The sequence below is a fragment of the Eutrema salsugineum genome, unplaced genomic scaffold (genome assembly GCF_000478725.1).
Source record: "Eutrema salsugineum unplaced genomic scaffold, Eutsalg1_0 scaffold_7, whole genome shotgun sequence".
NCBI classification, from domain to species: Eukaryota; Viridiplantae; Streptophyta; class Magnoliopsida; order Brassicales; family Brassicaceae; genus Eutrema; species Eutrema salsugineum.
In genome coordinates this window covers 3,412,610-3,440,564 of record NW_006256486.1, presented here as the reverse complement: position 1 = coordinate 3,440,564, position 27,955 = coordinate 3,412,610, and the positions used below count along the sequence as shown (strand labels likewise).

At 33.8% G+C, this 27,955-nt stretch overlaps 2 protein-coding genes, 1 non-coding gene and 2 pseudogenes across 3 annotated transcripts; 2 read left to right on the top strand and 3 right to left on the bottom strand.

The window, feature by feature from the left end:
* Positions 1 to 3,976: 3,976 nt before the first annotated feature.
* LOC18011047 lies at positions 3,977 to 5,339 on the bottom strand (annotated as a pseudogene).
* A 6,097-nt stretch (positions 5,340 to 11,436) lies between these two features.
* On the bottom strand, positions 11,437 to 16,409 carry LOC18011258 (prostaglandin reductase-3). Its single transcript, XM_006393164.2, has 18 exons — positions 16,144 to 16,409; positions 15,521 to 15,694; positions 15,233 to 15,414; positions 14,912 to 15,017; positions 14,734 to 14,810; positions 14,397 to 14,484; positions 13,968 to 14,154; positions 13,734 to 13,860; positions 13,478 to 13,546; positions 13,275 to 13,376; positions 13,083 to 13,178; positions 12,888 to 12,962; positions 12,696 to 12,815; positions 12,493 to 12,621; positions 12,282 to 12,359; positions 11,990 to 12,076; positions 11,788 to 11,874; positions 11,437 to 11,613 (listed from the first exon to the last, which is right to left on the bottom strand). Exons 1-18 carry the CDS (start codon positions 16,196 to 16,198, stop codon positions 11,563 to 11,565), a joined length of 1,890 nt encoding a protein of 629 aa, XP_006393226.1. The 5' UTR covers positions 16,199 to 16,409; the 3' UTR covers positions 11,437 to 11,562.
* Positions 16,410 to 19,037: 2,628 nt separating this feature from the next.
* Positions 19,038 to 19,110, top strand: TRNAR-CCU. Its single transcript has one exon. It is a non-coding gene; the product is annotated as a tRNA-Arg (tRNA).
* Positions 19,111 to 22,050: 2,940 nt separating this feature from the next.
* On the top strand, positions 22,051 to 23,703 carry LOC18011253 (annotated as a pseudogene).
* A 698-nt stretch (positions 23,704 to 24,401) lies between these two features.
* On the bottom strand, positions 24,402 to 25,763 carry LOC18011252 (F-box protein At1g31080). Its single transcript, XM_006393162.2, has one exon. The coding sequence runs from the start codon at positions 25,761 to 25,763 to the stop codon at positions 24,402 to 24,404; it is 1,362 nt and encodes a 453-aa protein (XP_006393224.2).
* Between the last annotated feature and the right edge of the window lie 2,192 nt (positions 25,764 to 27,955).

Here is a 27,955-nt window from a genome sequence, read left to right as displayed (position 1 = left end):
ATAGAACTAAAAAGTAACGTACTTGCTACTGTTACTAATTTGAAGAATCACCAAACGAGAGATGTGATCCCACAATTAAGCAAACTGCAAATTGCAAATTGCATTATGTGCAACATATGGCTATACACCTGCCGTGGTAGTGAAAAGAACAGTTACAAACCGCCAAGATAATGTCATTATCCAAAACATAAAACAAAGATGTCAGCAAACGTTGCATCATCGACGAATGACAAGTTTTTAGGATCGACACATCCTATCAGATAAACAAAAGTAAACGCCACGAGCAATAAAGCTCCAGAAGATAAAGATCAAGGAAAGGCCTTAAATAAGAAATTAAGGTGATTCCTCAAAATATACGGCCCAATACGACCATGGGTCAGTGTCGGGGGCAAAAGCGCCATCGCTAAAACCTGTGAACGAGTCAGGAAATACCAGCATAGTCTTCCCATCGCTTTCGGCTGATTTAACAGCGACATGACATGAGGAATGACATGAGGTATGTCCAAAAGAGGAGAAGAAGGAACAACAAATAAAAAAAAAGGAGCGACAGCTCCCAATAAAAGAAGAAGAGAGGGAAGCGACGAGCAAAGTCAAAAAGAAAGAAGTGGCATAAGTAAAAGAAATAGAGAAAGATAGACCAGAAGAGATTTTAAAGACGGTAGGTCACTACGAAAGCGCAAGGCACTACCAAAATGCAGGTCATCACTCCTTACAACCTCCCAATGACGAGTTCTCACCGATGAGCTCACACCGACAAGCTATCAAAAGTGAGATCTCACATGACGACCTCCCATATCAACCTTATAACAATGAAATTAAAAATGATGACCTCCCACAAATATTTTCTAGATCGATCTTACGATGAGGTCCCAAGGATCAACGACGAGGTCCCAAAGATCAAGGACAAGCTCCCAACGATTGACGACGAGCTCCTAACGATCGACAATGAGCTCTCAACAATCAATGATAAGTTCCCAACGATCAACGATGAGCTCTCAACATCAAGCAACGACCAACGATGATAACTTACCACCGAGTAACTAATGATGATGATCTTCCAACAATGAACCTTCCAAGGACGAGCTACCAATGACCTTCCGCACCTTCAGCAAAGAAGCTGTGTGCTAATTGGGAAGATGATGGTACATCGACGCTTGTCACTCCGTACATATAGAACATGCCTCATGCGATATGGAAGCTATGTTCATTATTAATTGAATCTGCTTATCCATCTTAGATAAGGAATGACCACGAATCGAGATATGGTAGAACCAAACCAGGTTCGAATAGACAAGAAATGTTGTCGTACATTGAACAGCGATCACAAAGGCTAAGTTACTCTCCAAATTCTAAATAAGAAATTGAAGAGTAGGGAGCAAGTTGTTGGGTGAAATTAATTCATTATCCGGTCAATGTGATCATGTCACTGCTAAGTGAAAAGGATTGACAACGGTCACTGTGATCATGTCATTGGCAAGAGGAAAGGAGTGACGAATGGTCATTGTGATCGTGTCGCTGATAGGAGAGTACAAATGACGAACGGTCATTGTGATCATGTACCTGAAAAGAATGAGAGTGACAAACGGTAACTAGAGAGAGAGTCTCAACATCGACTATTCGTCTTTGTCAATCGGTTTAACATCGACCAATGGTTTATTATAAGTCGTTGGTTCATATTCTTGAATAAACCGTCTAGAAAAGTTGGAGCGACCGACCAACATGAGCTCCCAATTCAAAGGGAAATATGGAAAGACCGACCGACATATAAAACCTAATTCAATAAGAATTAGGATTGACATAACTCTATAAATAGAGAAGTCCTAGAGCAAGGACGGACAGACAAACACATACTACAAAAAGCTCTAAAGGCTTTATTCCCGCAACAGAGAACCAAACGACCAGATCTCTTCGTACATTCGCTCTCGCCAATCGACAACGACTACGGAGCGATGGGCGATACCAACTTACTTTGATTTTCGATATTGATTGCTTGTAACTCAATATTCGTTGATTAATAAAGATCTATCTCTTCTTGTCATTCCGTAGGACTATTCACACACGAACCAGTTAAAATTTGCCCAAACACTGACCTTGAAGCTTTGTCATTGATTTGCTTAAACAATACAGCTCATTTGTCTTCTTTTACTATCAATCAAGATTAAAGGAAATAAAAAAAAATCAATGAACATAACTTGAACCTAATCGTTCGAGGTTAGCTAAATTCCTTTGAGATGAGCTTTTTCTTAACAATCAGTGGCAAATTCCCAACGAGAACAATTATAAGAGCTTACTCTGTACTTCGAATCCTCCCTTCAAAACCATCTTATTCTCTACTTTCTGCCTCGTCTCACCAAGTGTCTTCTCCATGTTGTCGTACTTCTTCTTTGTGCTCAAACAGTGTTGTGTTCTTTCTTGTTTTTGTTGATTTCTACCCAAGACTTCAAGTCTCAACCCTTTGTCCCGGTGGTAACGTTGTCATCTGTGGGTATGCCTTTATACAAAGAAAATGGATCAATATCTATGTAAACAAAACCAGAATGAATTCAATACAAGGAATAAAATGCAGCTTTCAAAAACCCATAAATCAAAGAGGAGACGAAGAATAAAAAATCTTACTTATTGACTTGTGGAAGTTTAAGTTGATATTTAGAAAGCATTGGAGATTGTTTGAGATTCCATCTTTTTAACTTCCAAAATGAAAATTAATTTGCAGTTCATTATTGACTTGTAGAAGTTTAAGTTGATATGAGAAAGCATTAGAGATTGTTTGAGATTCCATCTTTTCAACTTCCAAAATAGAAATTAATTTGCAGTTCATTATGAACCATAAATTAATATACACTTCTCTTTCAGTTTCTGTGTTCAATTAAAAACAAAATTAGTATAATTTAATTATTTAATTTTCTCATAATTTTTTTAATCTAATGTGTGGCAAGTTTGTGAGACTCAACTGAGTCTTTATATAATAGATTCTATAAGGACCACTGAACCAAAGAACAATGAAAGCAGATTATATAACAAAAATAACAAAAAGGTAAAATATTCATACAGTACACATCCACTCGAACTCTTTACGGAACTCTCAGAAGAAGATTGATAGAAGAAATTGTTTCATTACGTCCAGTCCCTCCTGCAGCCACAGTCACAAGTACAGTTTCTCCAACTGGTGCAATTAGTCAAGAGTATTTTAGAGGAAGGACTTTTGCAGGAACCACCAAGTACTTTGCTTGTTCCAATGGAGTGAGCCAATACACCAAACCCATATGAGTTTCAAAATCCATAGACATGCACCAGCAAAATCCATAGACATGCACCAGCTTCTATTCTCATTGTTTATAAGCTCAAAAGCACATAGATTAATATATATATATAATATATTTATATATATATATATTATATATATATCCCAAAACCCAATTTATGTGGAATAAAAACATTAGTTGCTCTCCCAGTTACGTGTAACACACACAATTAGGACATGATAACCACCAATTAAAGCTCAAAAGAACGAATTATCCTAAGCTACCAAAATGAGAAAGAAGTGTCGTGAATAATAAAAAAAAAGTCATACTCACAACCAAAATAGCTAGAGTCAGGGCCGGCCCGTGAAAATTGGCTGCCTAAAGCCCAACGAATTTTTTTAGCCTATAATTAAAAAAAATCACAACTTATCGCCTCAAAGAATCGAACCTGCGCCTTGAAAGATTATAATTATTTACACAAGCCACTGCACTACACTACAAACTCTGAAATTTGCTGCCTTTAACTTGTATATATTTTCTGGCGCCCTGAAGCAATTGCTTTACCAGCTTTAGCCCAGGGCCGGCCCTGGCTAGAGTCTCTGTGTTATATGTATATATATATATATATATTATGACGACAACTTCAGCCATGACCCTAACTTGAATAAAAACTTATTTTAAAACTTAAATGTTAAAATACAGCTTTTGGCCGACTTAGGGAGCAATGGAAGCCATCACGTAAATTCATCATCATCTATAAGACGCAGAGAGCCAAATTTGTTAATGATCTCAAACCTACGACCATTTTGTTGCAAGTGAGCTGAAGCTGATGTGCTTGTGGGATTACGCTTCTGTTTTGGTGGGCTTGATGTTGCAGCATTGTATGTCGTCTTCATACTAATAAACTTGAGATCCTCTGCATAGTCTACAAAGACTCTAACACTTCTACTACGTTTTTGAAAAGTGCCATGGTTAGCAGCTCCAAAACCTTGGATTTCCACACTTACGAGAGTGTTCCTTTCGGGATTGAAGAAAAAAATATAAAACCGTTTAGATGTGTCTTGCATCGAAAAAACAATTCCACCTGTAGCAGTCACACCAACAATTAGATACTCCCAAAAATCGTAAACAACACATTTAGGGAATTGATTCTCCCAAAAACTGTAGATATCTTCCGACCATTCCGGTTCAGGTTTCTCAACATCTTTTATAATGGAAAAACACAACTGACCCCTTGTACCAGGAGTAGAATACGGCCGAGTAATCACGCCTAAATTACCCTTGTAGTTGATCAGTTCAGTACGATCCTGATAACGTATGAAATCTCTGTGTATAAACTTGAACTTCTCAGACCTAACATCAAAACAAACTATCATATAACGCATTTCATATGATTTGTCAATACATCCAGCTAAGTAATACAAAATCCCATTGATGCATATCCCTCCATGCAAAGGTGAGTGGTCTAAGGGACAATGCATGGATCTTCTTCCACGAATCGTTTCCAGTTCCTAGCGTCAGAATTTCAACCTGATTGTCATCTTCATAGTGTTTAGGATAGCTAACGAACAATATCTTGAATTGTTTGTCAATCGGATCAAACCCTAAAAAGCTTCTCCAACAATTTATGCATTTAGGTAAAGGTAAGCTCGCGAACTGTCCAGTGCTAGGGTTACATAACACAGGAAGATTATCATCTTCTGAGATCGCTGTATGTCCACGGAAACAGATCAATCCTGAGGCATAACCACAAGTCTCTAGCCACTCGTCTCCAAGGAACTTCATGTGACAATCGGCGGTTGCTACAAGAGACGACGACTCCTCATCATATGGATTCTGAGGCTGAGACGACGTAAAGAAACACCACTTATCGCCGTATATTTGGACGGCGAATAAGAGACGCGGTGGCCAAGCAGAGGACCTGGTGAGGAACAAATCGGTGAAATATGGACGGAGAAGCATGGAGCTCCATAGCTTGGACACGCAATGAAACCTCTATATTGACTTGGCAGGCAATCTCGAGAGTATCTCGTTGACAAGATCAATCGGGATGGAATCTGAGTTTTCTCCTATAATCATATTCGAGATGGTTTGTGTTTTGGTTACAGATGGACTTGATAAACACGCAATAAGATTTTAGTCTAGGCTTTGAAGGCAAATCAATCTAATGTGTATTCGAGAAGGGAGTATGGAAAACGATACTAATTCGATAAGTAATACGGTTATGATACAATTTATATGATTTTTGGAAAATTAAGATCTTTTTAATATTTGTATGAATTTTAATGTTATCTACGTTTATGATACAATTTTACAAGATATTTGGAAAGACGAGAAAATCAAAAGGAAAATATCTATTTATATATTTATTTGTGTAATTATTTGTGTAGTGATTTGCTTACGTGTCGCGGTCCTGAATAAGTTTTGGGTGCAAAAAATGTTTAATCCTATTTAGCAATTATGTGTCATTTTTAATTGGTTCCTAACTGATGTTGTGTAAAAAAAATTAAAACAAACCGATTTAAATTAATATGGTTTAATGCTTAATTCTGTAATTAACCAAACCGTTTTTAAAATTATATAAAACCAAAATTAAAAAAAAAAAATAAAAAAAAACGTTTTTCTAAAAAAAACAAATTTATATCTCTTAGTGGTTACCATTTCTTATATGTTTCCAAAATTTAGAAAAAATCTAACAAAAATGTTAAAAGAAACAAAAAAATGAAATCTATTTAAAAAGCTATAGAATGTCGTTTTTGAAATTATATAAAAATAAAATTAAAAAAAAAATAAAAAAAAAACGTTTTACAGCGAGTTTCACAGCTTTTCGCTTACGTGTCAGCTCCATAATACATTTCGGCTTTAAATAGACCGTTTAGCCCTATTTTGCAATTACGTGTCAATTTCTAATTGATTTTTATCTGATGATGTGTAAAAAAAACTTAAAACAAATCGGTTTAATGCCTAATTTCATAGTCAATCAAACCATTTTTAAAATTATATAACAAAATTTAAAAAAAAAATTAACAAAAAAAATTTTAATAAAAAAAAATAGAATCTATATCTCTTAGTGTTTACCATTTCTTATGTTTCCAAAATTTAGAAAAAAAATCTAACAAAACTGTTAAAAGAAACAAAAAATAGAAACTATTTAAAAGTAATGGAATGTCGTTTCAAAACAAAAAAAAACTGAAATTTTTTATTAAAAAAAACTCTAACAAAAAAGTTTTTTAAAAAAGAAAATATATTTATCTAACTAATGGAATAACGGTATTTTTGATATTTAAAACACATAAAATAGTGAACAAAATCGAATAAGTTCACACGGTACTTCAAAAAATTACGTCTAAAATACGTTAAACAGTGATCAAAATATCTCAAATATATTTAAACTAAATTATTTGGATACTACTATATTTTTATTTATTCTCTTATATTCTATACTGTTTTCATGATCATGTTTTCCAACATTAAAATGCAAAAAAATCTAACAAACATATATACTCAAAATAAAAAAAAAAATGAATTCAAACTTCTATTACATTTTCAAATAATCAAATGGAAATTATATCAGTCCGTGCAAGGCGCGAAAAAGTTAACTAAACTACACCTTTGAGCTATTAACCATTGATTTAAAAGGGTGTGATATAACTTGTGTAGGGATTTGCTTACGTGTCGCGCTCAACGAGTTTCACAGTCTTTCGCTTACGTGTCATCTCCAAAATGAGTTTCGGCTGCAAAAAGATATTTTTATCCGATTTAGCTATAACATGTCATTTTTTGATAGATTCTTATCTGATGATGTGTTAGAAAAAAACTTAAAACAAACTGCTCTAAATTATTATGGTTTAATGCTTTATTATGTTGTCAATCAAACTGTTATTCAGAATTATCAATCAAACCGTTATTTTATTAAAAAAAATGTAATGTTTCATTTTGGAATTTCACAGATATTTTGAAAACCTAAATTTAACATAAGAGTTTTATCTCTCTACACCCACGACAAACCTACTAAATTTTCAGAATTTAACATAAGAGATCTAAAGGTGAAGTTGTTCTAAATGTAGCATTTAGCAGAATTGCTTCATTGCTATTACAAGGAGATAGGACGGCCCACTTTAGGTTCAGAATTCCCATAAATGTTAATGATAACACAACATACTCGATGAAATCTGGTACATATTAGCAGACTTGATCAAGGAAACGAAGTTAATTATAGTTTGGGATGAAGCTCCAATGAAGAGTAAACACTGTTTTGAGACACTCGATAGAAGCATGCAAGACATAATGAAATCTGAAGAACTTTTTAGAGGCAATGTCATTGTTTTTGGGGGAGATTTTCAGCAGGTACTCACGGTGATACCAGATGCCTGCAGAATATAACAGTAATGGCTGCGTTGAATGCATCAAAGCTTTGGAAAAGATGTAAGGTTCTACAGCTGACCAAAAACATGCGACTACAAACCGGTCTAAGTGAGAGTGAGGCAAATGATATAAGTTCTTTTTTTTAAATGGATTCTGGAAATCGGAGAAGGGAGAATAAATGAGCCTAATGATGGAGAAATAAAGATAGAGATTCCAGACCACTTATTAATTAAAGGCTGTGATGATCCAGTAAAAACTATAGTAAAAGAAATATATGGAGAATCCTTTGCTAATAGAGAAGATTTTTTTAAAACGAGCTATTTTGGCTCCAACAAGTCTCGATGTCGAGAGAATTAATGAGTATATGCTTTCACAATTCACATGTATTATTTCTTTAACAATACAATATGTTAACACGTCTTCCTACTTAGATCTTTCATATCTTAGAATTCTCTAATTGTCTAATTCTCAAGGTAAAGAAAAAGTTTGTTTTGAACAGTGATAGTATCGACCCATCGGAAAGAGTGGTAATTTCAGAAGATGATATAGACCCTTTAGACCATGATTTTTCCTAAAGATATTGTTTACACACAAGAGTTCTTGAACAATATAAAAATTTCAGGCTTGCCTAATCATAGACTGGTTTTGAAGATCGAAACTCCTATTATCTTTCTTAGAAACATTGACCCAAAAGGAGGATTATGCAATGGCATACGACTTATTGTCACTCAGTTAGCAAATCACGTTATCAAGGCAAGGGTGATCACAGGGAAATCGGTGATGTAGACGAAAGGATTTTAATTCCAAGAATGTTTGTTACTCCAGCCAATGAAAGATTCCCTTCAAGATGCATAGAATACATTTTCCAGTGTTCCCTTTCAAGATGCATAGAAGACAATTCCCTTTCAAGATGCATAGAAGACAATTCCCTTTCAAGATGCATAGAAGACAATGACGATAAACAAAAGTCAAGGATAGACTTTGGAGAAGGTAGAATTATATTTGCCAAAACCAGTTTTCTCTCATGTTCAATTTTATGTTGCACTTTCGAGAGTTACAACAAGAAAGGGCTTGAAAATATTGATAGACAACAAAGCATACCACAAAAAGCCACAAAAAAATATCGTCTACAAGGAGGTTTTTACCAACATATAGATTGTGTTTTTTAGAGGAGATCAAAATCAATAAAACCTCTATAAATTAATAATATTGAGACCATGATATCTTATTAATTTATCGTGATATTAATTTATCCATAAATTAATAATTATTAATTTATAGAGAAAATTTGCTTTCCGCATATAATTTTCTAAAAGAATTATTGGAATAATGTTACATTTCAAAATTTTAACAAATCTCATAGTATTAATTATAATTAACAACCATAATTATCGTAATAAAATAATTTTAAACACTATATTAACTGTCCATATAAAAATATACATGTTCATAAGTTTAAAATTTATAAAAAAAAATCATGGCTACTATCAGTATTACTGATGATAAAGTTGAAGATAACACTACGATACATTTAAAAACATTTACAGATAAGAAAATCAATTATTACATCAAAAAATCATCATAAATTTTGAATATATATAGTAAAACAGCAATAAGAATTACTGATATAATAATTAGAGAAATGAAAACCAATGAGATTTCAAATTTAAGTAAAAACATATACATTAGTCATATTTAAGAATATTATATTTACATATATTTACATAAATTTATATAATTATTAATTTATGTTTTTGTTGGGACCATATATTTACATAAAGGTTTAAAAAAACTTATTATCTTATTATCTTATCGAATTTGATGGATTTTTACATTGGCCCGACTTGGGACCAGCAAAATTTATTAATTTATAGTGATTATTAATTTATCGAGTATTAATTTATCGAGTATTCACAATATACAAATTCAAAATTACTCTGTTTTAGTTCAATGTTTTTGTTACTATGTTTTACTTCGTTGTTATGTCTGGCAGTGCTAAATTCATCATCGCTGTTTTTTTCTGTATTATGTTTTGGTCTATATGTATTCAAACATTAATATGCAAAGACACATAAGAATCATGTATACTCAACAATAAAAAGTAAATAAACAAGTGAATAGTAATCGCTATTGTCTAACATAAAATACAAATTAGGAAAATACACTTTAGATAATTTGTTATCTACGTAGTTATAGTATATATATATAGTCTTATAAACTAAAATTACGATTAACAAAATGAATGCATTGTCTTTCATCAACTCTGATCTACTATATATTATCTTTCATTTGATCAAAAAATAACATACAAGGAAACGTAAGAAACAAACATGCACAATAATAGAGAGATAATAAACAAAGACAAAAAAAGAAAAAAAAAATATAATACTCGCTTTCATTATCCAGTGACAACAAAATTAAAACCTAAAACGTCTAACATAATATACAGCAAAAATATTTAGACTCCAAAAATAAGATTCAAAGTAACACCAACAAACTACATCTAAAGTACGTTGAACAATGATTAAAAGATCTCAAATCTCTTAAAATAGTGTTTAAGCATTAACATGAAATGACACAAAAAATCAAATATACTCAACAATAAAGAGTCAATAAACAACTGAATGTAAACCACAAGTATGAAATTTAGAGAGACAATATTATCTAACATAATACATCCTATATAAATAATCGAATACGTCATTAAAAACAGAATACAATGCGTAACACAAACAAACTAGATGTAAAATACATAAAACAAAGATGAAAAATTCTCAATGCTCTTAAAATTTTTTATTTATAAAATTGCATGTGATAGGCATATATAGTCTGCGCCAGGTGCGAGCAAGTTAACTAGTCTATATATTTATTTGTATAGTAATTTGCTTACGTGTCGCGCTAACAGCGAATTTCACAACATTTCGCTTACGTCTCAGCCCAGAATCAATTTTAGCTGCAAAAAGACTGTTTAGCTTCATATCACAATTATATGTCATTCTTTTATTGGTTATTATTTGCGGATGTGTAAAGAAAAACTTAAAACAAATCGGTCTAAATTATTATGGTTTAATGTTTAATTTTATAGTCAATCAAACTGTTTTCAAAATCATATAAAACTAAAATTTAGAAAAAAATTAACAAAAGCATTTTTTAAAAATAACATAAATATTTTTAAAATAAAAACCAAATATGGAAACTATACCATTTTTTATGTTATCGAAATTTAGAAAAAATCTAACAAAAATGTTAAAAGAAACAAAAAATTTAATGATTACTATTTTTTATTTTTTATGTTACCGAAATTTTTTAAAAAAATCTAACAAAAATGTTAAAAAAATAAAAATTGAAATCTATTTAAAAATTAATGGAATGTCCAATCAAACCGTTTTTAAAATTATATAAATCATAATTTAGAAAAAATAACAAAAAAGTAAAAAAAAAACAATAAATAAAATATATATATCTAATAAAAATATCGTTAATTATAATATTTAGATTATGATTTTTGATTTCTTATCTATATACTACTTCAAACCTCTTTACCCTTTTACTAAAATCAAAAATTTATTTGTAAATTTTGGGTTAAACCAGAAAAAATTTTAATGCTCTTAAAATTATTTATTTTCAAAAATACATTTGATAGATATATCTTGCGTAGGCAAATTAACTAGTAATGATTTTAATAGACATTATTTGTGATTATATTTTATTTATATAGTTTTAGCGTATACAAATTATAAAATCTTGATTATTACTCGTATTATACCTTCTTTTAGAAATACAAAACTAGAAAAGTAAGACGGATGATTGAGCTTTGGCCACGATTGTCTAAAGCAAATCGTAAAAAGCTTATTAACGGCAGAGTCTACATGAGATCAAACAACTTATTCCCAAATCTTTATTTTGGTATTTATTATGTACCGCGAAACAACTTTCTACTTTGTGGATGCTTTGTTCACAGCTTCGACGTTGCCTGCTCAAATGTAGGATCAATGCAAACGATTACCTGCGCAAAATTTGACTCATGTGACTTATCAGATTTGTATGTTTTCGTTAGGACCCATGAAACCTTATAGATCTTCATATTTTCAACGTTAGGTTTCTAGTTTCCAAGAAAAAAGATGACTTGGTTCTTATTCTCCAAACTTTTCTATTATTAGTAAGAAAAACCTTTTTTTACCTTTCCGGTGCTTTTACCCGAATGTAGATACTCAACAGCATCTGCAACAGCGTTTAGACCTATAAACTTTTTCTGATCAATCCCAACCTACCAAACGGGTGCCAAAAAAGAAGAAGAAATTTAGTGAAGAATTAATCTAAAAGGGAGGAACAAAACTAAACGTACGTAGACAAAATGAAACGTGTGGTTTAAGGTAAATTACCTTAAGCTTTCCGAGAGAGTAAAGATGGAATAACTTGTCAAGGTTTTGTTTCCACACTTGACTATATTGCACCAGAAAGAAACCAGCCTGAACACAATCGGTGTTTGTTTAGTTGAACCAAAACAATTCAAGTAAGAAATATCTGTTTTTTGTTTTTTAAAATCAAAATTCTTCTTGATTTAGCAGAGTTTGAGAAATGAAACAACATTTTCAAATACTAGACAATTTCGTAAAATACCAAAACAAAAACTGAATGCAAAAGGTAGAGAATTTTGCTAGAATTTCAACATACCACGGTTTGGCTTTTCGCTAGAATTTTCTCGCAGAGCCCTGGATAGTTTGCAGGCTGCCATCCTTTTTCCCCTTGATACTGAAAGATGAAATCAAGTTCTTATAGTATACTACTTATTATGACATTTTCAAAACTCAAACAGAACAGAACTGTTGTATAGACATTGTAGAAACAAATAAAAGATGAGTAGATAGTGATTATGATAGGGTACCTGAGAGATCATTCCAATCACGATGAGTCGTCCGTAAACAGCGAGAGCATTCAAGCACAGATCAAACATTTGACCTCCTACAGATTCATATATGATATCCACACCCTTTGGAAACTCCTTTTTCAAGACCTGTGAAAGATTAGATCAGCATGAATAACAATAATAAACACAAAAACTCTAAAGGGTTTCAATATGGGACCTACCGTCTTGATATCCTCGGATTTATAATCAATGACGCGATCGACCCCAAGGTCTTTTAATAGTTTGGCCTTCTCTGATCCCCCGCAAGTAGCAATCACCTTATTTCCTGCTAACTTTGCAAGCTGCATAGAGAAAAAATCTCTCAAAATCTATTCATATGGTTATTACTTTACTACAGGACATCAATCTCATACCTGGACTGCGAATTGTCCAGTCCCTCCTGCAGCAGCAGTTACAAGTACTGTTTCACCTGATTTCATTTGTCCTGCCTGTGAATTCCACAAGATTATGAATTTTTTCAGACAGCAGTTCACATATATCTTATCCAGACAGTTATAATACGATTAAGGCAGATAGTTAACAAAGCTTGTCAGAAGATTAATTACGACCTTTTCAAGGGCGGTTAATGCAGTTAATCCCGAGGTAAGCATGGCAACAACTTCTGGATCTGGTCTTGGAACAGGAAGCACGTGCTTTGAAGAAACCTAAATCCAGAAAAAGACAGGAACACATTATCTCCAAAGCCTCGAAACATCTCAAAAGGTTGCTAAAATCAAATGGTTTTTTAGGAACTCTCATACTATCATGTATTCAGCATATGCTCCAAATGTCATAACAGCAGCTGGAGTCCCAACTTCCAAATTCTTAACAGATTCTCCCACTGCTGCAATTAGTCCAACTCCCTGGCAAAAAAGTGAAACAATTTGGAATTTTGATGAAAACTTGGATAAAAAAAATGGTCCTTCAAATGATGTGGACGTTGAATTGAACAGAATATATATACCTCAAATCCAGCATCAAAGGGAAGCTTAGGCGAACCACCGCTAAAATAACGACCTGAGCTGAAGTTAACCTGCTCATGGTTTACAATAAGGTGAGTTGCAAATTAACTGAGAAGAAGAGAGAATATTAGAAACAGTTCAGAGGTTAAAAACAACCAAACTCTGAGATAGACTGATATTTCCTCGTGATAGGAGTAATGCGATAAGCTATACAAATACAAAATTTCTGGACAGATTAGATAATGATAAAGATCTTACATCACTTGCGTTAACACCAGCATAAATGATTTTCAGTAGAACTTGGTGTGGTCCAATGGGTAACTGTAGTGGTGTCCGGACTATCCGTGTAGCATTGCGGAAATTATGAGACAAGGCGTGTACAATTCTAAAGCAGAGAGTGAGACATCAGTATGTGTAGTCTAGAGATAAGAACAAAAATTACAACATTTATCCGCCTATGTTCTGGTCTCACGTAGTCACTTATTAACTTACATCTTCTCGAAGCTTTGAGGAAGCTTAATATTTGAAGTTACTTTAAAGGAAGGTTTTTTGCTGGAACTCGAACCCACCAAGTACTTTGCCTGTTCCATTGGAGTCGGCCAATACTCCAAACCCCTGCGGTTGGTAATCCAAAGACATGCACCGGCTTTACTCTCATCAGTTATAAGCTCAAAAGCACCTAGAGCAAATATATGACAAACCCATGAATTTCATTAGTAGAAAACTAAAAAAAGTGAGAGCATTCATGTTCCAGTTCTTTTTGCACTGAACTAATTCTCCAGTCTCCACACTGTACTTAACCAATCAACATGTCAGACAAAGCGTAAAAAAAAAAATAGAAAGCCTGAAAATTCCATCAGGCATATGTAAACCGACCTCTAATATATCTATGTCTAAGTATAATCGGATATGTGTACACACCTTTAATCAATAAGTCCACAGACATGTAACCGCCTATTGCCTGAATGAAGGACTGATCAAGACGTTCGGCTAAGTCTGTCTGGATAAACTGCACAACAAAAGTCCAGAACAAAAACTTTAGGCTTCCCGTAGCTAGATACTATTTTGGCTGTAACAGACCGAGATTTTTGAAGTAACAAGTATTAGATGAGAGAAAACTAAACATCTAAACCCATATAGCCCTAACTTCCATGTAGCTGGTCACACATTTATCAGATATAAATACAATGTTATACCATTTAAAAAGCCAATAGAGCATAACTAGACATTTTGGGAGACACTCAGATATATTTCTTACTTCAGGGCAAACCACATTGATACGGATCCCTTGACGCCTGAGATATGCTAATGATCTAGTGAATAAGATGACACCGCCTGTAGAAATGTAACATATTGGGATACAAAAAAAAGGTTTATACATCGTATTATACAATGCACATACGAAAATAATAATAACAGAAAAGCAAACACAAAACCTTTAGAAGCAGAGTAGATAGGATCAAAGGACATTGGATAAAGACCCGCAGCTGAGCCCATGTTAATGATAACTCCAGGCTTTTGTTTGGCTTTCATAGCTTTGATCTACACAAAATAATGGAACATTATAGTAGTCACAAGTTTCTTATAAAAGCGAGATTACAAAAACCGGAACTTAACAAGCCAAGGAATATGGTAGGAGCTGAGAATAGTGTTATTCAGAAATTACTACTCTGACAGAAAAGTAAAACTCATATATTGAATGACCAGGAAAGAAAAAACAAAGAAAAGATTATCAGGGAAAGGAAGTGAACACTTACTGCAAGTTGTGTGCATTCAACTACTGCAGTCAGATCCACATCAATGGTGTATTTCCATGATTTAGATCCATCAGAGTCATCTTTATCAAATCGTACAGGATTGTTAATCCCAGCATTGTTAATGCATATGTCCAGTGTTCCAAACGAGGCTAAGTGCTTCTCAAAAGCAGCGACGAGATCTCCTGCTCTCATGTTCTAGAGTTTTAATAAAACACTAAGACACTAGTTCTTACTACTCAATTCTCAATGAAAAAAAAAAAAACTACATAAAGCTAACAACACACTCACCTCTATTAGTCACATCACATTTGACAAAGATAGCAGAAGGAGAGTTTAAACCGGGATGGAATCCAGCATTAGCCTTTTGAACAAGCGAAGTAGTCTCTTTCCCTTTCTCCTCAGAGAAATCAACTACAGTTACAAAAACTCCTTTCTCGGCAAGAGCTAAGCAGAGAGCTCGACCTATATCCAATCACCAACAACAATTTTTCCAAGTATTTGTTACTCTTTTTGGAGGCAATGGAAACAGAACTAAAACTAAGAGAAGAAACGCAAAGAGTAATGATGTTTTACTATGTATCTTTCTTTCATCATGGTTAAAAAAGAAAGCTTTCAACCATATCCAGTGATTACAAATAAGAACCAAAAATAAAACTTCATGCGTTACACACCAATTCTAAATTCTAATGGTAATTACATCCAATTTTTGGAAAATAAAAACGTACAGACGTCACCAACCAACGGATTCATACGTACATCTAAGCCACACAAATCCAGCTTAAGCAAAATATGAAGATTTATTCTTTTTAAATTACCCAGAAGATTTCATCAGTAAAAAAAGAAAGAAAGAAGAAACCATGAATCACCAAGAACCAGGAAAGAGCTAAGAAAATCTGGGAATGAAATCTAACCGATCCCGGAGGCGCCGCCAGTGACAAGAGCGGATAAACCAGGCTTGATCTCCATTAATTTGAGTGAGCTTCGATTGAATTAAGGTATCTTCCAAGAAGTTGGAGCCAGAGGTAGAAGAAGAAGAAGAAGATGACTAATCGATGAAGATTGAAATATTGAACCTCGAAAGTCGAAATCCGAAGAAGAGTGACCCCACTGTATAACCCAATCGAGTGTTCTGTTGCGACACGTCTGCAGTTATACGACAGTTGGTTCGGGAACCCGGTTTGTCATAATCTAAACCGGTGAATCCGGTGTGAGCGGAACAGGTGATCGATAAAAACGGCCAAAAATAACACACCGTAAAATACATATTGCTAGGAAAGAAAAAGCAATTCTATTTTTTATGGAAAAAAGTCTTATTCGGGAAAAAAAAATATCTTATAGATCTTACTTACTAGTAATCTGGAAAGTGCGCTTGTGATTGCATTAATCAGAATTCATATCATCAATCTTACTTTGTTCCGTTTTTTTCTTTCAAAACATCAGTAGTTTTCAATTGGCAACACTAAAGCTCTAACTGATAACTATTTCAGGAACAATAAGAATAATAGGGAAAAAAAATAAAAAAAAATAGAAATAAATTAGAAAGAATAAATGTAGAAAAGAAATGTAATAAATTGTCACAGTAAATAGTATCCATAAAATTGTAGAGAATGAATGGAACAATATATATAATATACTTTTATTAATTTCCTTTTTTTGCATTCCTCTAATTCCTTAATAAATTTGATAGGGAATATATTTGTTCTATCATTCCATTTTAAAACAGGAATAAAGAGGAATGACATGTAATAGTTATTCCTTTTAAATGGTAAAAAAATTTAGGAATGGAGAAGAATAGCACATTCCTCATCATTCCATTCCTTAATTATGATCACCAGTTGGAGCCTAAAATCTGCAATTAAGCTTTTAATTAAAGGTTTATCCGTTCTGTAAAACTATTTGGGCCATTGCACACGGCCTATTAACTTTTGTTCTGAAAAAGGGTTCTTGTTTTTTTTTTACCTTTTCATAGCCGACAGGCCCGACAATACTTTATCCCCAAGATACACACTCCAAGTCTCCAATAGGAGAAATTAATCAAATGGCTAAGCAAAAAAGGTACGATGAATAACGTGGGAGAGATGTCCAATTCATGCAAATCTCCAAAATCTTGTGGTACAGATAATAGATGTGTCTCCTTGTATTTTCTAGGGTTTTGTTGTTGAATTATATTCTAAGATGTAATCGGGATATGGATCGAATCGGATCGGTATAGAACCTGAATCAGAGGGAAACGTTTTGGTTGTTGTAAACTTTTTTAGCGTAAGAGAAAACGCCTGACTTTGCAATTGATACAGCCCTGAACCAACGCTACAAGAACAAGATCACAAAATGTTGGTATGTGTAATTTTTTTTTCGGCTAAAAAACATTTTTATTAATTTCAAAAAGTAGTAATTACAAAAACATTATACAAAATCATTGTGACACAAATTATTACAGACGCAGATGTATGTGCCATATATTAAGAAAAATATAGCAGAAGGAGTTTGACGTTGCTTTCCGAAGAGTAGTCTTACTCGCTAACCGATCAGAAGATCTGTTATTGTCCAACTTCATATTTGATTTTTCTTTGATACGATTTGAACGCAGCATCATTTGGCCGAACTTTCTTTTTACAAACCGTAACTTTAAATCTGATGTGTCAATATGTAATTCTGAAAAGTAGACACAGTGGTACCAAAACTTCCGTACCTCGGTCTTTTTGAGATATGTTGACTTTGGAATTCTCTTCAGCATAATCACATATAGCTTGGTCTCCTTTAGATGCTCAGAAATATTTGGCATCTCCTCTCGTTGTCTATGACATTGTTCTTTCTTCCATAATCGTTGCCATAGTGAATGTTCCCAAAACCAGAAAACACCGCTGACCATATCACATGTAAGATAGAGAAATGCAATTCCATATATTTAAAACCAGAATGATATGATCTTCATTTCTTCCTCGTAGATAAATGGATACCAATGTTGGATTGGAAACATGTCCATGAATGGCCACAATCCTCGACGAAGAACCAGTGTCGTCATCGTCGCTTTGGATTGAAATACCTGTTCATGACCCAAAATACTATCAACACAATCTGTAGATCTCCATATTCTCAGTATGTATCCAATCAACGCTCGCATGTTTTGTTTTCTCAGATTCACCGCCGTCACCACCAAAGAGAACCAATTAACAAAGGCGTCTTTGGCATAGAGTGGAGAAGGAAGAGAAATGGCGGTATCGTCAATCCCATGGAATTCACTAATGGTTGTCAATAGTTGGGAGAAGCAACACAAAATTGAAAGAGCGTTTTGTAAATAGTAAATCCAAGGCCGTTTATAGATCTGAATGTTATCCAAATGGGATAATTTTGAAACACCGCCAGAGATTTCACTCAACAGACTAACACTGGCATAATGGATTGGATATCCAAATGCCAGAAAGACGCTCTTCTAAAAGAAGAGAAGACAATTGCAAAAATCGCAGAAGGAGAAGTCTCCCGAAAGATCAAGGAAAACCATATTTATAACAAAAACCAACAAATTGAAAACAAAGAAAGAGTACAACCGACGCCGGAGCCGGCGCCGGCCGGAGAAAACACAGATAGAATGGAAGTTAAAAACAATCGCCTTAAGAGTCGCTTACAGATGAGAGAGAAACGGTTTATTAGAAAGTTGGTATGTGTAATATACTACATTTTTAAGTGTTAAATTATTCTGTTATATATCCTATCAAGTACTGTATAAAACTTTTTAATTTCAAATAAAAAGTAATAAACAGTATATTAAGAGATAAATAAAATAACTACCACGGTAAATGCCAAGAGGGCGCCTGTAGCTCAGTGGATAGAGCGTTTGTTTCCTAAGCAGAAGGCCGTAGGTTCGACCCCTACCTGGCGCGTTAGTTTACTTCTGACCTTTTCATTCTTGCCATCTCTTGATTATTTTATTAATCTCAACACACAAATTTGGTTTATGGTAAATATAATGGTTGGTTTTGATCTAAATCCAATCGATAGAGCGTTTGTTTCCTAAGCAGAAGGCCGTAGGTTCGACCCCTACCTGGCGCGTTAGTTTACTTCTGACCTTTTCATTCTTGCCATCACTTGATTATTTTATTAATCTCAACACACAAATTTGGTTTATGGTAAATATAATGGTTGGTTTTGATCTAAATCCAATCGATGTGATGGTGACACTTACAATCAAAACCAATTTCGTTTATGTTTTATAGTTTAACGGTTAATGGCTATCTGGTGGTTATAAAATCATAACTTCAGATTATTCTTATTTGTAATGTTCCGACGGCTGAACCATCAACCATCCCATCCCATTAATCTTGCACATAACTTACAAAAAATGTTACCTCATCTTTGTTCATTGATGTAATAAACAAAGATCACTCAAGTTTTTTTGAAGAATCATAAGACTACTTGAAAACAAAGGAAAAACTGGATACACATCACAAATAACCATTTACCTAAGCATAAACGTCTATCACACAATACGAATAAGGTATATACACATTATAGTTACTCGGCCTATGTTATAGTTCAAACTATACAAGAAGACAATCTTCTTTTAGAGTTGACGCAGTCAACTAAATTAGTTGTAATGAGTTCCTTTATATAAACCATAGAAAATAGTTGAATTATCATTTACAAATGGCAAAGAGAAACTTCCCCTTACTAATTCTTATCCAAAATTGCAAAACACAAATTTGTTTTCTCTTAACTCAATAGCAATGCCTAAAAGTGTCTTTTGAGATATGTGTACATCATTAATCACCATAGCCTCTACTCTAGAAAACACTAATTATCATCCTCCGAATCTGCCATTAATGTAATCCAAAAAGGATAAAGAATCACTCAAAAAAAATTCCAAAGACACAAAAACATAGGCCAAGTTACTATAGAGTAAAAATAATAGTGAACGAGAGATTTCGTATGCATGATCGTTAAATGCATAAGTAACAGATACTAGCAATTATTGATCTCTTATAAGCAAACCTTTTAATCTTAAAGAAAAGAGAAAACAAATATTGATATAAAAGAGTTACCTGATCTTTTGTCTTCTCCCACTTTTCCTCTCTTTTCTATGATCATCGCATAATGTGGAAAACTAATAGCATTAGTAACATTGTGTTGAAGCCATATAAAATCTGCTTCCCTTTTCCGGCAGCCGAATCTCCTCCCTCCAATAGGTTCCCCCCGTATAAAACGTTGGGGGACCCCGAACCCATATGGCTTACGCGATCCCCTCCCCTTTCCCTTCGAAATTACCTTCCGGAGGTGTCTTCTCCTACTTTTCCTCTCTTTTCTATGATCATCGCATAATGTGGAAAACTAATAGCATTAGTAACATTGTGTTGAAGCCATATAAAATCTGCTTCCCTTTTCCGGCAGCCGAATCTCCTCCCTCCAATAGGTTCCCCCCGTATAAAACGTTGGAGGACCCCGAACCCATATGGCTTACGCGATCTGCTCCCCTTTCCCTTCGAAATTACCTTCCGGAGGTTTCAGAAAGATGGAGTTCCCTCCACATCAATGTGCTTTTAAATGATGTATAATCCCGAGCTAACTTCAAATACAAGAAATCAATAAACATTAGCGATTTTATTCTTGAGGGAGTTTAGTTAACTGTGTGACACACAGTCTCTTTCCCGAAAACTTCAAAAATTTAGCACGTAATGAATGGCAAGGATGATAGTTCCAACACCTTGTAGTCTCCACTCGGATCGTCAAACGTCAACATTTGCTTTCTTGCTGCTGGTTTTGTGACTCGGTGGTTCCAGCTTTTGAATGAGTTCTTCAAAAAAACTCCTGTGGTTTAGAACGAAAGCCCGCGTTACTGAGCACAATGAGATCGGCGCAACATTTCAGCATTTATAGTCTCCACTCGGATCACAAACCCGCATTAATGAGCTCGACGCACATTATGCGTCAACTAAACCTATATATACAATAAGAATAAACTTGTCTCTTCCGATGTGGGACTTTTGGTGAATACTGAATATAGCTATGCGTCTTACTTTTTTAGTAATAGATTAATTTTCGTGTTATTAATTTCCATTCTCATCAAGAGAAACCAAAAACCTCTGAATAAAACTCCTCGCCGTCGGGATTTAATTATTTTCAGTCTTTCACCGGAGAAAGATATTCCGGTAGCCACAACTTGCTCCCTACGATGCCACTTTCTCTCAAATTTTTTCGATAGTTGAGCTTCTTTTTTTTTTTTCATCTTTCAACTCGCAATTTCAGCTTCACAGTCTGAATTTAATTAATTCATTTTGGAGCTTTAAAATCGCGCCGTTTCATTTTCTGAATCGTTTCTTCGTTTGATTTTTTTATTCATCTCTGAATTTCATTCCAGATTCTTCTTCTTCGAAATCTGAAAGAGGATATCTTTGATGTAAAAACGATATAGAGAAGTTATAAACGATATCAGTTTTGATACCAAGGATTTGAGTGTAAACTCGTATTCTCAATTTCCACCACTGTTTCTGATACCCCGTTGTTATCGAAGACTCCACACGAATCAGAGACTTGAGCCATACAAATGTCTAAAACGGAAAATGGATCTAAGGAGGAAAGATCAATGGCCCAAGATGAAGAAAAGCCCAGCTTGAAGCCCACCGGTCAACAGTCTTCAACGTCTATCTCACTCTGCGACAACAAAAACAGAGTACGGAAGGGGGCAAAGGAAGACTGGTACGGATCGACCTTGAGCTGTCAAATCAATTTCAGGCACTCGATGGTGCCTGATGATGACATCTGTCCGAGACTCTTAGGGTTTTTTGCGATTCTGTATAAAATAGCAATGTTCATGGGTTTCAGTCTTCATCTTGGAGCGTAGCCCCTTTTAGACTCTCCGTCTCCGGTAACAACTTTCTCGACTTTCTTATTTTATTTCACAGTTTCATTTTAGCTTGCTTTGATTTTCTACGAATTTTGCTTGCGACTTGGCCTTTCCCGTGCGATTAGTGAACAGAGAAGAACTTTTAGGTTATGTTTTAGGGTTTTTTTACTATTGCTTGGATAATGATACTAAATCCTTCTTTAGGTTGGTAATTATTTGTTAAGAAGCAGATCGCTTTTAGTTTGGCTTAGTCTAAAGCGACGATTTTTTCTCAGCAAACTAAAACGTTAATGTTAATGTCGAACTTGGAACCATGTCTCTCCGCTTGCTTTTGTGTTTTGCTGGTCTCTTTCTGATTTTGCTTTATGTATCTTCTTTCTAAATGTCTTATTCTGCTTGATTATAAATTAGGAAGCAGCGGTCTCACACACATTTGCTTGTCCTTTCTTTTGAGTATAGTTCACTTTGATTCGCTTCTGATTTATATATTCATTTTCTAGCTACACTCAGAATGTGTTATTGAGTCGTCCGCTAATTTCATATGTATGCAAGGCTAAGTAATTGCAAGATGTCTCGAGGCGGTCATTCAGATTGCATACGAGCAGCCAATGCGCAAGAAGATCATGGTAACTTTTATCAGTCTATAATCTTGAGATTACTTACTTTTCTGTGCGTCACTATGGATTTGGCTTGACTGATAGTTCCTCTAACAAGTTCAATCTAATCATTTGAGAGGGTAAAATGAATCGATTTCACATGCATTGACTTCACATTTTCGTTTGTTTTTGTGTTGCAGATGAATCTGAAAGGGCGGCTATGGTAGCAGTTAATCTGATAAGCTCTGCAAGGGTTATACTGAAGCTGGACAAGGAATTTACTGAGTACTCAGCTCAGTTTTTGGTGGAAAACGCTTCTCCCAAGAAGGAATCCGGTCAGGGAAGCAAGCTCACTGTTAAACAAGCCCTCGAGTAGTTTGCATTGAAAGAGGGGTTACCAAAAGCCCCACCAAGTTCTTCTCACATACCTCGAGTTTCAATGAAAGGACAAGTAGCTGAGGCTAAAGAATTGGGTGAAGCATTTGTGCTGTTGATGCATCAACCCGTACGAGCAAAACTGCATGTGTTCAGTCCTGAGATTGATCGTGTTGGAGAGGTAATAAGTGTTATTAGCTAAACTTTGAAAAAAATTCAGAGATTAATGACAAAAGTTTTGATCTTTTTCATTGATATTGTGTGGTAGGGAATTTACCGTGGCCCGTCAAGTGACGAAACAAGCTATGTTGGACTTAGAGATGTGATTATCTGTGGAGTGGAGAGGATCGATGGAGTTAATGTTGCGAGTGTGAAGATCTGCTACAAGAAGAAAATTTCATTCATCAACGTGTCTTTGGTCGAGATGTTTCTCAGGGCATCGGCTACTGCTGACGAGTCTCAGTTCATAGCGCCAACAGGTCTTCTTGTTGACTTCATTGTCCCACGCTTATCTAAGTAGACAAGAGCTTAGATCTTGCTAAGTATCTAGAGAACAATATGCTACTTGTGGTCCTAAATTAAGAAATGTCTTATAAGACTCATTCTCTGTAAGTTAAGTATTATTACGAACTCGTTTGTGGTCCGACTTTTATCCGCGAGTCTTTAAGTTGATCGCTATCTAATTTCTGATACTAAATATTGAATATCGGTTTGTTAGTCATCATTCTCTTCTTAGTAAATGGGACAGCTAAACCAGCACCCACAGCAATATGCAAACACATGAAGACAGACTTAAAAAGACATGTGGAACAAACAACAACAAGAAAGCTTTGGATTTTCCACTTCTGTATCAGAAAAATTTACACTTCATATTCATTTTCAGTTAAACTTGATGGTAAAACGTTTATGGGACTTAATGAGAATAGGTTCATATGCAGTTACTAACACATCTGTTTCAACTCCTTTAAGACGAAGATTTGCCACATATACCTGTACAGAAGTAATCATCATGTCTTGTATCTCAAGAAAACAAAATCCTCGAAATATTACAATCTACCAACAGAAGACAACAACCCCCAAAACTAACGTGTAACCAGATTAGAACAAACGGTAAACCAACAGAGTGATAAAAATCACAAGAAACCTGTAAATGAGAAGTGTCGTAAGAAAAAAAATAATAATATGTAAATAACAAGTCACACACTCACAGCCAAAATAGCTGTGAATACAACCTCAGCCATGGCTCTGACTTGCATAAAAACTTAATTTTCTTTGATAACTACTTGATTGTTTACAGAGAGAATACAACTTCTAGCTTAAAATATAGCTTATAAGCCTGACTTAGGGAGAAAGGGAAGCAATATCAGGTAAAATCATCATCATCTAAAAGACGCAGAGAATCAAATCTGTTAATGATCTCAAACGTACAACCATCTTCTTGTTGCAGGTGAGCTTCAGAAGATGTGATCATGGGTTCATCACGCTTCTGTTCTGATGGGCTTATAGACGTTGCAGCACTGTATGTTGTCTTCATAGTAATAAACTTGAGATCCTCTACATAGTCTACAAAGACTAATACTCTTCTGTAACAGTCTTCATTGTCTATTTGGTTATACCCAAAACCTTGGATTTCAACTCTTTGAATAGTGTTCTTTTCGGGATTCAAGTAGAAAACATAAAACGGTGGCGTAGAAACAATTTCTTGCGAGAAAACAATTTCACCTGTAGCAGTCACTCCAACGATGGAGAAGTATTTCGATTTCAATTCCAAATGAAAGTAATTAACAACTTTATCGTCCCAACAAAAGGAGAAGTATTTTGGCCATTCCGAATCCTGTTTCTCGTCATCATTTATAACCCACATACACACGTCAAGGGTTCTAGTATAATAATCACGCTTCACAGTACTCACGCCTAATTTACCCTTGTAGTTGAACATTGTAGCACCTTCCCGATAAATCATGGAATCTCTGTACATAAACCTGAATTTCTCAGACCTAACATCAAAGCAAACTATCACATATAAACACTCTCCACCAGCTTGCTTAGGGATTTGCTGAGCTAAGTAATACAAAACCCCATTGATGCATATCCCTTCAGGCAAATGTAATGTAGAAACATGGTTCAAGGGACAACGGATCTTCCTCCACGAATCTTTTCCAGTTCCTAGTGTCATAATTCGATACTGATTTTCCTTTCCCTCATCATAGTTAGGAAAGCTAATGGAAAACACCTTGAATTGTTTGTCAACTGGATCAAACCCTAAAAAACTTCTCCACAATGCTCTTCTCCCTTTAGGTATAGGTAAGTACCGTCCCGTGCAAGGGTTACATGTCACATAACGTTCTAACGCAGTATATGCACGACGGAAATAGAACAAACCAGAGGCACGACAATAAAATTCTAGCAACTTCCCTTGGAACTTCATGTGAAAATCGGCTGCTACTACAAGAGATGGTGACTTCTCATATGGAATATGAGGCTGAGGCGACGTGAAGAAGCACCACTCATCGTTGCTCTCTCCTTCAAGAACCAACAAGAGACGTTGGGGCCGAGCAGAGGACCTGGTCAGGAACAAACCCGTGAAATATGGACTGTGAAACATGGAGCCCCATAGCTTGGACAAGCAACAAAACCTTGCGATTGACTTGACAGGTAATCTCGAGAATATATCGTTGACGAGATCAATCGGGATGGAATCCGAGTTTGTGTCTCCTCTAATCATAGAGTTTGTGCTCAGAAGATTGTTTGTGTTTTGGTTCTAGTCTAAGGCTTTAAAGGCAATCAATCTAGGGTTTCAAAGTCTATTCGAAAATATGGAAAACAATATTAATTATAACATTTTATAAACCATATATTATATTATGCGTTAGCTATTATTATAATTATTCAAAAATATGGAAAACAATATTAACTATTTTGTAGTATCTAAATTGGACCTACAGTATAACTTCTATAAATTAATATTCGATAAATTAATACCTCGATAAATTAATACATTTCTTAAGCCCCATATTAGTTTTTCGGGCTGATTTTTATATCGATAAATTAATAGAATATTACAGTCCCGACATTATTAATTTATAGAAGTTTTAATGTATTTATCAATAATCTATCCAAATATCTTTTAGACTTTTTTTATTAATTGCTCACACAGAAACAGACGCCCAAAAAATTATGTAAATCTTGTTCTTATCTATTATATAAAGACTCAGTTTAGTCACATAAACACTCTATTTTTTGACACATTAGATTTGAAAAAAAAAAATTATTAGCTGTATATTGTTTACACGATTAGTTAATGCACATGTGCTTCTCTTTTTTTCTCTACTTTTAGACTTAACTAGGAGAGAACCCGCGCGTATGCGCGGATCTTGTTTGAATTGATATTTTAAATAATTTGTATTGAACTTTAAGTTTATTATTAATGTATTTTTGTCTAAAATAATTATATTTTTTATATTTCTTCTTGATGATATATTATATGTAATCTCCTTTACACCAGTTGTATTAAATAGTTTCATTTTTTCTTCGATCTTTATATTCTTTTTATTCTTGTAAATCGTATTAATATAATATTTGTTATTTTTTTTTAATTTAATATTTGATTTTTTTGGTTATATATATTTTATTGATTTCATCTTTTTTATTACTTAAAAAAAAACCATAGATGACATTTTTATGTGGATATCTTTATTTTTACTATTATTTTTAATAACTTTTATCTTTTTAATAGTTTATTAAATATGTTTTGTGTTTTATAATTTATTAGTTGAATTTTTGTATAAGATTATTTAAAAAAATTTAACTTATTTAGTCTCATAATTTTTTTTCACTTGCATTAAAATTTAATTATAGTTTTAGTTTATAAATGAAATTTAAAACATTTAAAAAAATAGAATTGTGCATTTAAAAAGTCTTGTATTATATAATATTTATAAGTTTGTATATAGTTAAATTAAATTTGAATTTATTCTAATATAAATATATATCAATATTTATTTATGTTTTTAATGTGTTTTAATGTGTTTTAATATGTTTTTAATATATTTTATTGTGTTTGCTTTAAATATAATTATTTAACTATTTTATTAAATTTGAAGATGACAGATGGCGCTCTCTCCAGCGCTGATGTGTCACTCAACTGGAGAGAGTTGGCCAAGTTTTATATATAAGATATTCATTTAAGTTCATTATGTTGGTCAAATTGTTCAACCTTACCCCTTAATTAACATTTATTACTAAAATCGATTAAATGGAATGACTAATCTACATGGTTAGTAATGTTAATTAAGGGTGAAGAATTCCTTTTGGATTCTTATGCAGGGACATGGACAACTTCAAAGGACTAATACATGGTTAGTAGAAGAATGCAGTAAGTACTAGGACAAACAATGTTGACCCAGTTTAGTAATCAGTGTAGTGTTGTTTTGTGTTTTCTATAATCACTTAATTTTTATTTTTTTTTAGTTACACTACGAAATATTAAATGAAAAAAATATGATGTGGAAGAAGGAAAATAAGAATAGCAAAAAATAAAAGTAATGAAACAGAAAAGAGGTTGGTTTCAAATAACCGTAGAATATAACATACAACTTTTGCTTTTTTTAATTAAATTTGTTGATATGGTATTGTTTTTCAATCAATTTTGTTCCTTGATTTCAATGTTCAAGGTCTTAAACCTCTTTGGTTTAATCATATCTGATATGAATGAAGAAATAAATTTCTTTTACCAAAACCTGCAAAAGTTTAAGTATTCCTTACAAGAAAAACTGCATTAACCACATAACAATGCCATCTAAAATGAAAAACATCAAACATATATATCAAAATATATAAATTAAACACTCGAAAAGCCCCGTGCATTTGTGCGGGTCTTCATCTAGTTATCTACAAAGAGTAAGTAAGAAGATGATC